This window comes from Bubalus kerabau, chromosome 1, assembly GCF_029407905.1.
Source record: "Bubalus kerabau isolate K-KA32 ecotype Philippines breed swamp buffalo chromosome 1, PCC_UOA_SB_1v2, whole genome shotgun sequence".
Classification (NCBI taxonomy): domain Eukaryota; kingdom Metazoa; phylum Chordata; class Mammalia; order Artiodactyla; family Bovidae; genus Bubalus; species Bubalus kerabau.
Genome location: NC_073624.1, coordinates 87,564,684 through 87,576,779, shown reverse-complemented (window position 1 = coordinate 87,576,779; position 12,096 = coordinate 87,564,684). Strand labels below are relative to the sequence as shown.

Sequence of the window (12,096 nt, the reverse complement as noted above, 5' to 3'; positions counted from 1 at the left end):
GAGGAGGATGCAACTGTTGATGGGTGAGGTTGTGGTGGCTCCGGGCCTTTGAGTGCTGGGAGTTATTCAGGAGAGAGAGACAGAAAATATCACATGTACCATCCTGTCCCATGGTTCACTTGACCCAGGACCACTCACCAGGGGGCATGCTGGCCCTTTCCAACCCCAAGAAAGGGACTGTGGGTGGGTGAGAAGATGGTATCTTTCCTTTAACAGCCTCTTTATAAGGCTAGCCTGGAAAAAGCTCTCTAAAGCCACTTTGGATACTTTCCCTGTGTTTATGGAATCTCTCTAAATTTTGTCACTTTAATTGAAATATGAGAAATACAACTATTTTTGAAATTTTTATTGATTTTCAATGAAGAAAATTCTTATTTTCTTCTTCTTCTAAGTAAAGAAAATTACTTTTCACTTCATTTGAAAAAGCAGCTTACTTTCACGAATTTAAATCTTCAAGCATAACTATTTGAAAAAAATCTGTGATGCAGGACATGAAAGCCCTACTGTGTTTTGGCACCCACAAGCAGGTGGATAAAATGAACAGGACTGATCTCGTGAGGCTGGGCTTCCTTACTCCTGATCCAGAAAGAAGGGTCCATACCTGCATAGGTGAGGTAGGACCAAGGTTGTAGAACCATTATTTTCTAGCCCATTTCTCAGATCCCCAGATAAGATAGTGCAATTATATCAAATAAATACTTCCATATCCTTTTAAAAGTCTGTTACAACTTTATTACTATTCCCTGCATTTTGTCACTGATTTAAGGGCTGACAACAACCAAAGTACCTACAGAGCTCTGATTCTGTGATTGTCACTTTTTGTCTTTGGGGCCTCTAGTAATTTGCTGCATCTGCCTGAGTGTCATTTTCCTCATCTTTAGAATGGGAGTGTAACAGCCATTCATTTGCTCAGTAACAATCTAGCAACAGTATTAGCAGGAGATGAGTTATGAAAACTTCTCTTCTCACAAAAAGCAAGAGAAGCAATTTAATCAGTTGCTATAAGGAAAGGACAGTGGATACCCTTCCCCTTCCTCCCTGAACTTGAACATAAAATGGATGCTTTTTACCAAATTCTGAAGTTGACACATTCTGAGTGGGAAGTGATAGGACTTCTGTGCAAGCCAGAAATGGCCTGATGAAAAATAATGCTGCTGCTGCTAAGTCGCTTCAGTTGTGTCCGACTCCGTGCGACCCCATAGATGGCAGCCCACCAGGCTCCCCCATCCCTGGGATTCTCCAGGCAAGAATACTGGAGTGGGTTGCCATTTCCTTCTCCAAGGCACGAAAATGAAAAATGAAAGTGAAGTCGCTCAGTCATGTCCGACTCCTAGCGACCCCATGGACTGCAGCCTACCAGGCTCCTCCGTCCATGGGATTTTCCAGGCAAGAGTACTGGAGTGGGGTGCCATTGCCTTCTCCGGAAAAACAGTGAGTGGGCAGCAAATCCTCGGAACCTTGGAGGGCTGCAGGAATGGGTGGGAGTTTCTTAGTTCCTCGTGTCATAGAGCTGAGAACTCAGCAGGGTCTATGACAGGCTCCATAGCCCAGTATAACCACTCAATGCTTGGAGCGTCCTTGGCCACGTGGCTGCTTGCTCACAGGGCTGCATGTCCCAGAGTGACAGCACGGGGGTCTGGGGTGACTGCATGATGCCAGACAGGAATTTCCTGTTCTCTATCTTTTGTGCTCTCTCTTCCTGCAATAAAACAACTGGTTGGACTCCAGAGGGGCGCACGGCACTCACATTCTCTGGCAAACCATGTCCCAGGCAGCTCTAGCTGACTGAGAGAGACACAGAATAAGACAATGAACACAGAGTATGAAACATAGCATACGTTTCATAAGAACATAGAATGAACATAGAATAAGAAGACAGAGAAGGCTGCCTAGGACCATGGGAACCAAAACCAGCTGGTCCTCTTAATCAGGATATTATACAGCTAAAGAAAATATCCATCTGATGGAAGATTCCAATACACAGTGTAGGTGGTTGTATCCAGCAATGTCTAAGGACAAGGCCCACTCTGTAGCTGGGATCGTTCTGGTTGCTTTAACAGTTTGTTGCTAAAGGCCTGGCAGGTTTTATTGGGTCTTGAAACTATTCAGACTTCTGTAATCACTCACAAAGGCAGATGAGTTTGCTTAGCCTAGATTCCTACTTCCTAACTGAAAGACTACAAGGCTGAAGATACATTTCTCGGGATAAATAACAAGGTCATACTGTATTGTACAGGGAACTATATTCAATATACTGTGATAAGCCATAATGGAAAACATATGAAGAATTCCTGTGTGTGTATAATTGAGTAACTGTGCTGTACAGCAGAAATTAACACGATGTTGTAAGTCAACTATATTTGAATACATTTTAAACACTGTAATTCTAAAAAAAAATACGTCTCCAGACTCTCCTGCAGCTAGGATTCCAGATGTGGTTTTTGAATGCCCATCAGATGCACCTGTGTGTCACCAACATCAGATGCAGCTGAATGGAGACAGAGGTGGTTACAGGAGTTGCATCATTTTGCTAGTGTGGATGCAGCCACAGAAGCAGAGACCTGAAACGAACAGTTGTTAATAGTCACTTTCTGATCTCCAAGTGAAGCTAGTTAGGGTGACGGCTTCCTGAAATCCCCCTTCTTGTGAGCTAGGTGTCTGAGTTTTTCTAGGAATCACTAGGCCCACCCTAGAACTCAAAGGTGAAAATTAAAAATGGCAGTCATGCAGCCAGCCAAGAGGCTGGTGGGGAGCATCAAAGGGAAGTAGGTAAGAAACGACAAGGAATGGGGAGGGGAGAAGGCTTTCAGAACCTCTACTTCCACCGAGAGTAGTTGGTGTTTAGCACTCTAGGAGTCAGTAGGAGCAGATGGACTGGCTTGGCCTAAAAGGGGGGATACTTTTCAAAGAAGTACATGATTTATGCGAAATTTATTATACAAGGTTTTCTCCTTTCAACTTTTATAGTTTCCAGGGAGAATAAAAATACTCTGCAACATACATCTGGGCACAAGAGATGGTACAGGAATATGATGATGGTGATATGAAAAACTTCAGTTTTGCAATTGCAGGCTTTCCGTAATGAGGTTCCCAGCAGTAGTTCTCATCAGGCAGAGGTAACAAGAAAAGCAATAAGGCATTTAAAATAAAAACTTCATCATACACACACATATCCTTAAAGATACACATATGGTGCCGTGAGCAGGGCTGAAATGTTTTCTGCATTCTAAAATCTGATGAAATAAAATCAGCAGCTCAATATGCCTGTCGCTTCTATAAACATGGTGTAGTTTAATGATCACAGAAAGCAGAGCTGGTTAGGAAATTTGAAGCTTTTCTTTTGTGTCAAAGTTAGTAATTTTTGCTTCATTTAAGAAGTCTCTTTTAATTAGGGCTATCAGCTCTATTAATATATGGAGTTCAATAGATGTGTTTGAATTTTATAGATTCTGAATTAGTGTTGAGACTGAGGTTTGGGCAGTTTAGTTACAACTGCCCCTGCCCACATGTTCAGCACTCACCCTCTTACAAGGATGAAAAAAATGAAAGGTGTATTTCACAGTGAAGGAGTACAGAGAATCTTAATATATGAACTTGATCTTTATTCTTCCGTGTGGCAAATATTAGCTACTGTTTGGTCTCCAGCCAAAACATGCTAAATGTCTGAATGACAATGTGACTTACTAGGTATATTTGGCTATCTTACAGTTTACTTTATGCAGGAGTGGCAACTAATATCTCTTAAAAGTGTCCAAAGTAATTGGCCTGCCTGTTTTGTGATTCATTTGGGGACCTTTCATAGGCACAACCACTGCAAAAGAGAAATACCGCCAGGGACACCTATAAACAATGGTGTCTGTATGTAAGTAGCATGCGTTGACAGGCTGTCTTCTCCAAAATAAGAAACTTGGTTCTGTTTCCTCCCCCACCTATCTATACCCTGAACTGTTTTATCCCAGACTCACACAATGAAATTGGAAATGCATTTATCTTCGAAAATGAACATTTTTTTCTCCTATGGTAGAACATTCACATCAATTAAACATGTCAAAGTCTGTATAAGATGATAATTGCCTCATTACATTAATGATGCTCTTTAAGATAAATAATATATAGTGTTAAAGCTTCTATATACAAATTATATTCTTAAGGATCACATCTGTCCTATTTATTAAACAGAATGTTATTATGATAAGAGTAGCAGCATGTATTCATTATCTAGTTACTCATACAGAAGTATATAAACAAGAAAGCTTACCTGGAATCCCCACGTTGCTGCTCTTCCTGAATCCCAATCCCATGAAAATTAGGTTGGATCACAGCTAGGGATGCTGTTACAACAACAGCTGCCAGTGAACCATGCCTCCCTGTATTATCTAAGCCCTTAAGCTGTCCATCCATCTCTTCACATTGTTGTTGGGTTGACCATGACATGCTTTGGTTGATGGAACATTTGCAAACTAGATGCAAATGTAGGCTTAAAAAATGCCTGATGTGTACTTTTCCTTTCCTGCTTCTCTTTGGAACCCTGAACTGCCACGTGAAGAATGCTGGTCCAGCTCCTGGAGGTTGAGAAACCATGCAGACCAAGACGAGGTGGCCCAGTTGAGCCCTGTACACCAACCCTGCTTGGTGAATTTCCCATCTGACACGAGAACCATGAGAAATAATACATGTGGGTTTTAAGCCACTACATTTTGAGGTAGTTTTTTTATGCCATAATTGATACAATGGCCCTAAGAATTATAAATGTGGAGTTCCAGGGGAGCTGAAGCTTGGGCAATCCAAGAGACTAAAAGTGGGTTGTTTTCATAGTCTCTTTATATAAAACCGTATAAAGATGTTAAGTTCAGTACTTATGTGATTTTAGGGTTTTTGTTTGTTTGATTTCAGTTAAGAGGCAAAAGGAAACTGAAAAAAAAAAAAAAAATATATATATATATAACTTACCCCACACCCCCATAAATACTGCAAAGACTAGGGTTCCAAAACTGTCAAAGATGCACAATTTCTGTAAAATACAATAATGACATTTACATGAATTATGTTCTTCACCTACTAGAATTCATCAAATATGCACTGCTTTGTATATCTTACAGTCTGGAAATTTCTTTTAAATCTGTTGCCTAGTTTGACAATCACCATATCTACTACATACTTACAGATGAGATTTCTCATTCTCCTGAAAGCACATAGCTTTTACCAGACTACATTTTCCAAAGGAATCTTTCTGTGTCTTGATAAAGAAATAAGCACAGCTGTTAAGATTCCATTTTGCTGAAAGCCTCTAACATACTTTTGAATAACAGCCTCTTTTTATGGATGATCAGAGTGAATTCGAGGAAACAGAATGGCCCGAAGAGTACAATGAACTCCAAACAACTTTGAGATTTATGATTTGCATCTTATCATCCCACCCTGGTCAGAGGGCAAGTTCCCGAATTCCTGGTTTTGTTGTTAAGAGAAGCACAAAACTGGCGTTTACTTTAAGATGGGTCTCCTCCAGAGCTTGTTTTCCTTAAATCCAATGATGACTTTTCTATCATGGCTGACAGAAGCTTTCATCAGGATAAAGATGCAAAAGTGCTTTTGCTGACATTACAAAGGGTACAATGATCACGAATGAATACACTACATACTCTATTTACTAGCTTACTAACTTTCAAATTTTTGCTAATTGTCTCCCTCTATTAATTCCTGAAAAATTTTCCAATTAGCTACCAATTTTTCATCAGTGAGCATTTTTATATCTCCTAAAAAGGTCTATAAAATTAGTAGAAAAAGTGGCAAACACAATATCAACTTTATGAAAGAGCTTATGAAAAGTAAAGAAGACATGCTAGTAAAGGAAGCTATAGGCTAAAAATAAATAAAAGCAAACTCTTCAGTGCAAAAGAAAATTCAAAGCTGCTTCTAAATAAAGAACTTGACTTTTTAAAAGTTCTTTCTGGGTTGCCCTTATACTGATGCAAAATGAATAAACTTCCACCTAAATAAAATATAAGTTAAGGTTATTTTTGTAAAATCATATCCACCTACCCATCTTCTTTTTTTTTTCAATAATAGAACTATTTTATTAAACATATGAACGTACTTATTTTGTACAACACGCATTTCTTTCTTTCCTCTGCCCCAGGAAGCCAGCGCTCTAGAACCCCATGTTTATAAAAACACACTTGGGCAGCTACTATGACAAGGTGAAAAAAGTGCAATTCCGAAAGTAACAACACATAACCAAAGTGGGGAACAAAAAAAGGCAGAGGTGAGTGGGCCCAGTGCTGCTCATCTTCTCTCAAAAGGAAACAATTTAAGAATAGAAACTCTTGAGCATTATTTAAGCAGTACTGCCCAGCTCTCTTGGTAGCATCTCTCTCTCGATTCCATTTATCTTGATGTGGTAACTAACTAATCTGTTACTTCTTTAAGAAATTCTGCCCTGGTTTATATCCTTTTCAGTGGCCCATATCCCTTTGAGCTTCAAAAACACAGAAGTCGCTCAGTCGTGTCTGACTCTTTGCGACCCCATGGATTGTAGCCCACCAGGCCCCTCGGTCCATGGGATTTTCCAGGCATGAATACTGGAGTGGGTTGCCGTTTCCTTCTCCACCCATCTTCTTATATATCCTTTTCCAAATCATGTAGATGCCCCTCAATCACACATATATTTCCTGAGCAGAAAGAATAGTCCCAAACTGTCATTCAGTTACTCCTCTCAAAAATCCAGCTCAAGGAAGACAGAATTAACAAATGAGTGATCAATCTGGGGAACAGTGCTCCCCACCTACTCTAGTCCTGGGATTACACAGAACACAGATTTCAAATCTTTTAGCTTTGACTATCTTGAACTATCTTTTTCAAGCTCTCTTTTAATGTCATGTCTTATCGTTTATTGAAAAATTATTAGAGGAAAAGTCCTATGAAATACAGTTCTGCGTGTTATAATGTTATTATTGAAGATTCTGTCCAGTGTTACTTCTCTTCTAGGAATCAGTGCAAACCTCTCTCTATGTGATACCTCCCTATTTGCCCTGATGCCTCTACCCTCCCATTCCAGAAAGAGAAAATGCTATTATGCTGACAAAAAGCCACTGAAAGCACATCTGTCAATACCAGAGGAGTGGGAGGGAAAGGAGCAGCAAGAAAAGGCAAGTGTACTGCTAAAGCCAAGCTCACCGCAGCTGCCGAGCTCAAGACATCTTACAAAGCAAGATGTGCCTTGCACTCCTATGAGAGAGAGTTAGGTGGCTTGGAGGAAGTTACCATTTTTGCCATATGGGTAAGAATTGAGGAACTGAAAGTATAGGATGGTTGGCCTCTCTGCTCTACATGCCCCAGAAACAACATGGAAACAGGAAGTAAAGGGGGAGATAAGCAAAGAGTTTTCTTGGTAAGAAGCTTAGCTTAGCTTGTTTGGCAGGATGGCAGAGAGGGAAAGCTGGCTGTGCCAACAGGGGCCCCGAGTCAGGACACTGCTTTAGTCATGTGGAGCAGGAAGGCAGAGAGAGCTGTACATGCGGGCATGATGATTTTAAGTGGAGGATAGAAATCTGGAAAAGTTAGAATCTAGAAAAGTGACAATTTGCTATGCTTTCTTCCTGCAAAGGAACAAAATCAAAATTATGTAACAATGCATTTCAAAGACCTAAACATTATAACTTAATCATATTTCCTCTTTATCTTGCCAGCTAAAAAGCTAAGAACTTTATTTAATGCTCAGTCACAAAACCAGTATCAATCCTGATTATTTCCATAACTGTTTCTTCATTTCCTTGATCCTGATGATCTATTTCTAATTTATTAATAATTCTGGCATACATATCTAGTGAATATTCCATCACTTTCCAAAAGGAAAGAAATGACTATAAAATGTATAAATGAAGAAATGATTGAATTAACCAACAAACAGGAAAGGTGCTTCTCTTTTTTCCTTTTTTACCTTATTTTTTCATTTCATTCTTTTACTTATATTCTTTTATACACTTCCCTCCCTTTGTAAATCACTCTGAAAAGACTCAAAGGATTTTTTTTGAAACTGGAGGAGAATGATTCACTCTTTTTCCCCAAAACATGAGAGTGTGAAAATTTCGTAAGGAAAATGGAATTTCCATTTGTACTCTGTGGAGTACAGTTTGCCTCTGGTCTTATCCCCAGCACTTGCCTTAAATCCTGTGGCCTGGGGATACACACTAAGGCCCTTTATGAGTCAACAGTACTGGAAGGCAGCTTCTCTCTTACGACCTCCAAGTCTTTCACTTTGAGTGACCTATGATGGGTATTTATAGTCTAGAACTTGTGTTGGTTGAAGGGGAGTGGGCGATGAAATCTAATTTAACTCATAAAGTATAAAAATACATGTGCTGACAAGATCCTGAGATCCTCTTAATTAAGTGGTGGAGCAATTTTTCTAACTGAGTTCGATTCAAGAGTGAAGTACGTGCTCCTACAGTCAGCCAGTGAGGAACACGGTAATAGCAAGGAAGGCAGATGTGTTGTCGTTTTCTGGCTTGTCTGTCACTAGGCGGGTGGTTGAGCAAATTATTTAATCCCACAGATTCAGTGTTCTAATCTGTAAAATAGAGGCAACACTCGTTCTGCCTGCCTCACAGCACTGTTTTGTGCATCAAGTGATATTACAGGTATGAGTATAAGTTCGTGAAGTCTAAACTATAAAGTAGCATCACTATATTAGCTATGTATTCAGTTAAAGTAAGACTTACATGGAGCAGATCAGAATATTCTGAGATCATAGAAATATTCCTAAACTTTCAGAGCAGAGTGAGGGGACAGAGAGATCAAGACAGGGAAGAATTCTATGAAGGTCAAAGTTATCAGGAAAACCTTCTGAAGCAAGCCAACCATCTTTCTTCCTGTCTAGCCTTTCTGGCATGCCTTTCAGGAAGCTCCCTCCAGTCTCAATGCCTTTGCTAAACCTCCTGGATTTTAAGTAGTCATATAGCTCAAGACCATCTATCTGCATGTGTAAGGGGAACCAGATGTGTTTGGTAGGAATGTTTAGAGACAAAGTGAATATCTGTTACCATTTGAAGACAAAACCTTTCTTATGCATTTTTATAAATACAGTCTAAATCTGATCGGCAAAGTCTTTAAAAATCCAAGGAGAGTTTCAGCATACTTTCAAAGTGGAAAAACAAGTACAGATTTCAGGTTTCCATTCACTTGAATTAAGGAAAATACTTATAACAGTAAACCTATTAAAAAGTATTTATGAGATAAGCCAGGTTTGAGAAATCTGCTTTGATTACTTGAAACACTCAAGCAGTTTCAATTCCACAGTTCTTCACTGACCTTTCAGGAGATTATTGATAAGGCTTTTAATTTCAATGTATTATTTATAAACAAGGAATAACACACGTATTTTATACCTATCTTTGCAAATGAAGGCTTAGCTGAAAATTACCTTTCTAAATTCCTCAAGAGGAAAAAAATTTAAGCACTATGTTGTACTAAAATTATTAGAAGGCAAAAAAAGCTTTCATTACTTGTAAATGTTTGAAAAAAATACCTTTGAGGACTCGCAAGTAACATTGAGTGACCAGAATGGACACTCTTTATCACACTGAGGACACATTATGATCTGGCCACCAATATCAGGATCACAAACTTCTTTGCTAAAGAAAAGAGAAAAATAAAGTTTAATTTTTAAAAATTTAATGAACAAGACTTTTTATCAGAATGATAAGATCCAACATCCATTCATGATAAAAAACTAACTAAATTCTTATAAAACTAGGAGTGGAAATGAACTTCATTAACCTGATAAAATCTTGCTGTATAAAACCTATAAAAGACATTATACTTAACAGTAAAAGGCTGAAAGTATTTCCTTTACATCAGAAACAAGATACTATGTCCCACTATCACTGCTTCTTTTCACTGGTTGTGATACCACTGTCAACATAGTTAATAAAAAAAAAAATAAACAAAAAAAACAAAGACAGGGGGAATGGCAAGGAAAAAAACCTGCTATCCCTAATAAATCACATAATTGTTTATATGGACAACTCAATAAAACTTGCAGATAAATTATGAGAATAAATGAGTTTAGTAAGTTTGCTGGACACAAAATCGGTATATAATATATATATGTAGGGTCACAAAAAAGAAATTGTGTCTCTAAAGACCTGCCACAGTTAAGAGTTTTAATTTTTTATAACCGTTTTTCAACAACTTAAAAATATGAAGAGCCCAGGAACAAAAATCTAATTCAAAATGTACAAAATTTATATGGGGAAAATGTTGAAATTGTTGTAAAAGAGTGAAGAACCTATATAAATAGGTAAATTATCATGTTCATCATTTGGAAGAATCAATACTTGAAGATGTCATTTCTCCCTTATTTGAGCTATAAATTTAATAGAAAAGCAAAGCCTCAGAACAGTCAAGACATCTCCTAAAGAACAAGGTGCTACTGGGGTTGTTGTTTAGTTGCTAAGGTCTTGTGACTCTACAGACTATAGCCCACCAACCTCTGTCCATGAGATTTCTCAGGCAAGAATACTGGAGTGGGTTGCCATTTCCTTCTCCAGGGGATCTTCTCCACCCAGGGATCAAACCCACGTCTCCTGAATTGACAAGCAGATTCTTTACCAGTCAATCACCTGGGAACCCTTTAAGTTAAGAAAAACTGAGCAAAAGAGAAAAATAGAGTTCAGCAAGAGACCTCTGCATACACCAAAACTGATATATAATAGGCAGCATCGACCCAGCAAACCAGTAAGGTAAAAACTGATGTTTGAATAAACAGGGCTGCTGCAGTGGAATATCCATACAGAACAAGGTGAAAGTGAACCCCTAAATCCTATTACATATAAATCAAATTCCAGGTGGAAAATATAACTGCAAAAGTACCAAGTTACAGACGAGTATCTAGATAACCTAGGGGTAAAGGAAAATACTACTAAAGAAAAACAAAAAAGCATAAATCATAAAGAAAAATATCAATACATTCAAAATCTTTTAAAAGTAAGAACCACATTAAAGCACTACAAAGAGAGGGGGAAAAAAATAGCCACAGACTGGCAGAAGTTTTGCAATATACAGGAATGACAAAGGACTACTCACAAGAGTATTTTAAAAACTCCAACAAGTTAATAAGAAAAACCCAGCAAACTATTAATAACAACAGGTTGCACACTGCTCACTCTAGGAGAAGCTATGCAGATTGACTCCAATGTGAATGGGATTGGAATTGCAGAATTAGTTAGCACTGCAAATAACTCAGTAAAAAATAACTGGGCATGAGAAACACTTCAAGAATATCTGAGTCAAGATCTTGGAAAACATGCCCCTCCACAAAGCAAAGAACTTGACAAAATCTGTCAAAATTAACCTCTGCAGAACTGCAGAAACCAATAGTATGAGAAGTGTTTATTTGAGAAAAAACAACTAAATCTTTTCCATAAAAGAGTGAGTTTTGTGGCATTGTAACTTGGCTTATCCCCATCCCCATAACCTCAGCTTCATGTTGCCCATTAAAGCCAACAGTCTCACAACCAAGGTAGCCTCAGTTCAGTCCAGTTCAGTTGCTCAGTCATGTCCGACTCTGTGACCCCATGGACTGCAGCACACCAGGCTACCTTGTCCATCACCAACTCTCCGAGTTCACTCAAACTCCATGTCCATCGAGTCGGTGATGCCATCCAACCATCTCATTCTTGTCATCCCCTTCTCCTCCCACCTTCAATCTTTCCCAGCATCAGGGTCTTTTCCAATGAGTCAGTTCTTCACATCAGGTGGCCAAAGTACTGGAGTTTCAGCTTCAGCATCGGTCCTTCCAATGAATATTCAGGACTGATTTCCTTTAGGATGGACTGGTCAGATCTCCTTGCTGTCCAAGGGACTCTCAAGAGTCTTCTCCAACACCACAGTTCAAAAGCATCAATTCTTCGGTGTTCATTCAGGTTTCTTTTGGTTCAACTCTCACATCCATACATGACTACTGGAAAAGCCATAGCTTTGACTAGATGGACCTTTGTTGGCAAAGTAATGTCTATGCTTTTAAATATGCTGTCTAGGTTGGTCATAGCTTTTCTCCCAAGGAGCAAGCATCTTTTAATTTCACAGCTGCACTCACCA

General features: G+C 38.8%; 1 protein-coding gene across 7 annotated transcripts in view; it reads right to left on the bottom strand.

The window, feature by feature from the left end:
* ANO6 (anoctamin 6) overlaps window positions 1-12,096 on the bottom strand; it is a 233,363-nt gene that overhangs the window by 44,297 nt on the left and 176,970 nt on the right. For all 7 annotated transcript variants that reach the window (XR_008714674.1, XM_055581548.1, XM_055581512.1 and 4 more), the window contains 2 exons: window positions 9,524-9,629; window positions 4,951-5,011 (listed from right to left, as the gene is read on the bottom strand). Coding sequence is in view for 6 of the 7 variants with exons in the window: in XM_055581548.1 (XP_055437523.1) it covers window positions 4,951-5,011; window positions 9,524-9,629 (167 nt within the window). In the remaining variant the exon portion in view is untranslated. The remainder of the gene's footprint in view (window positions 1-4,950; window positions 5,012-9,523; window positions 9,630-12,096) is intronic.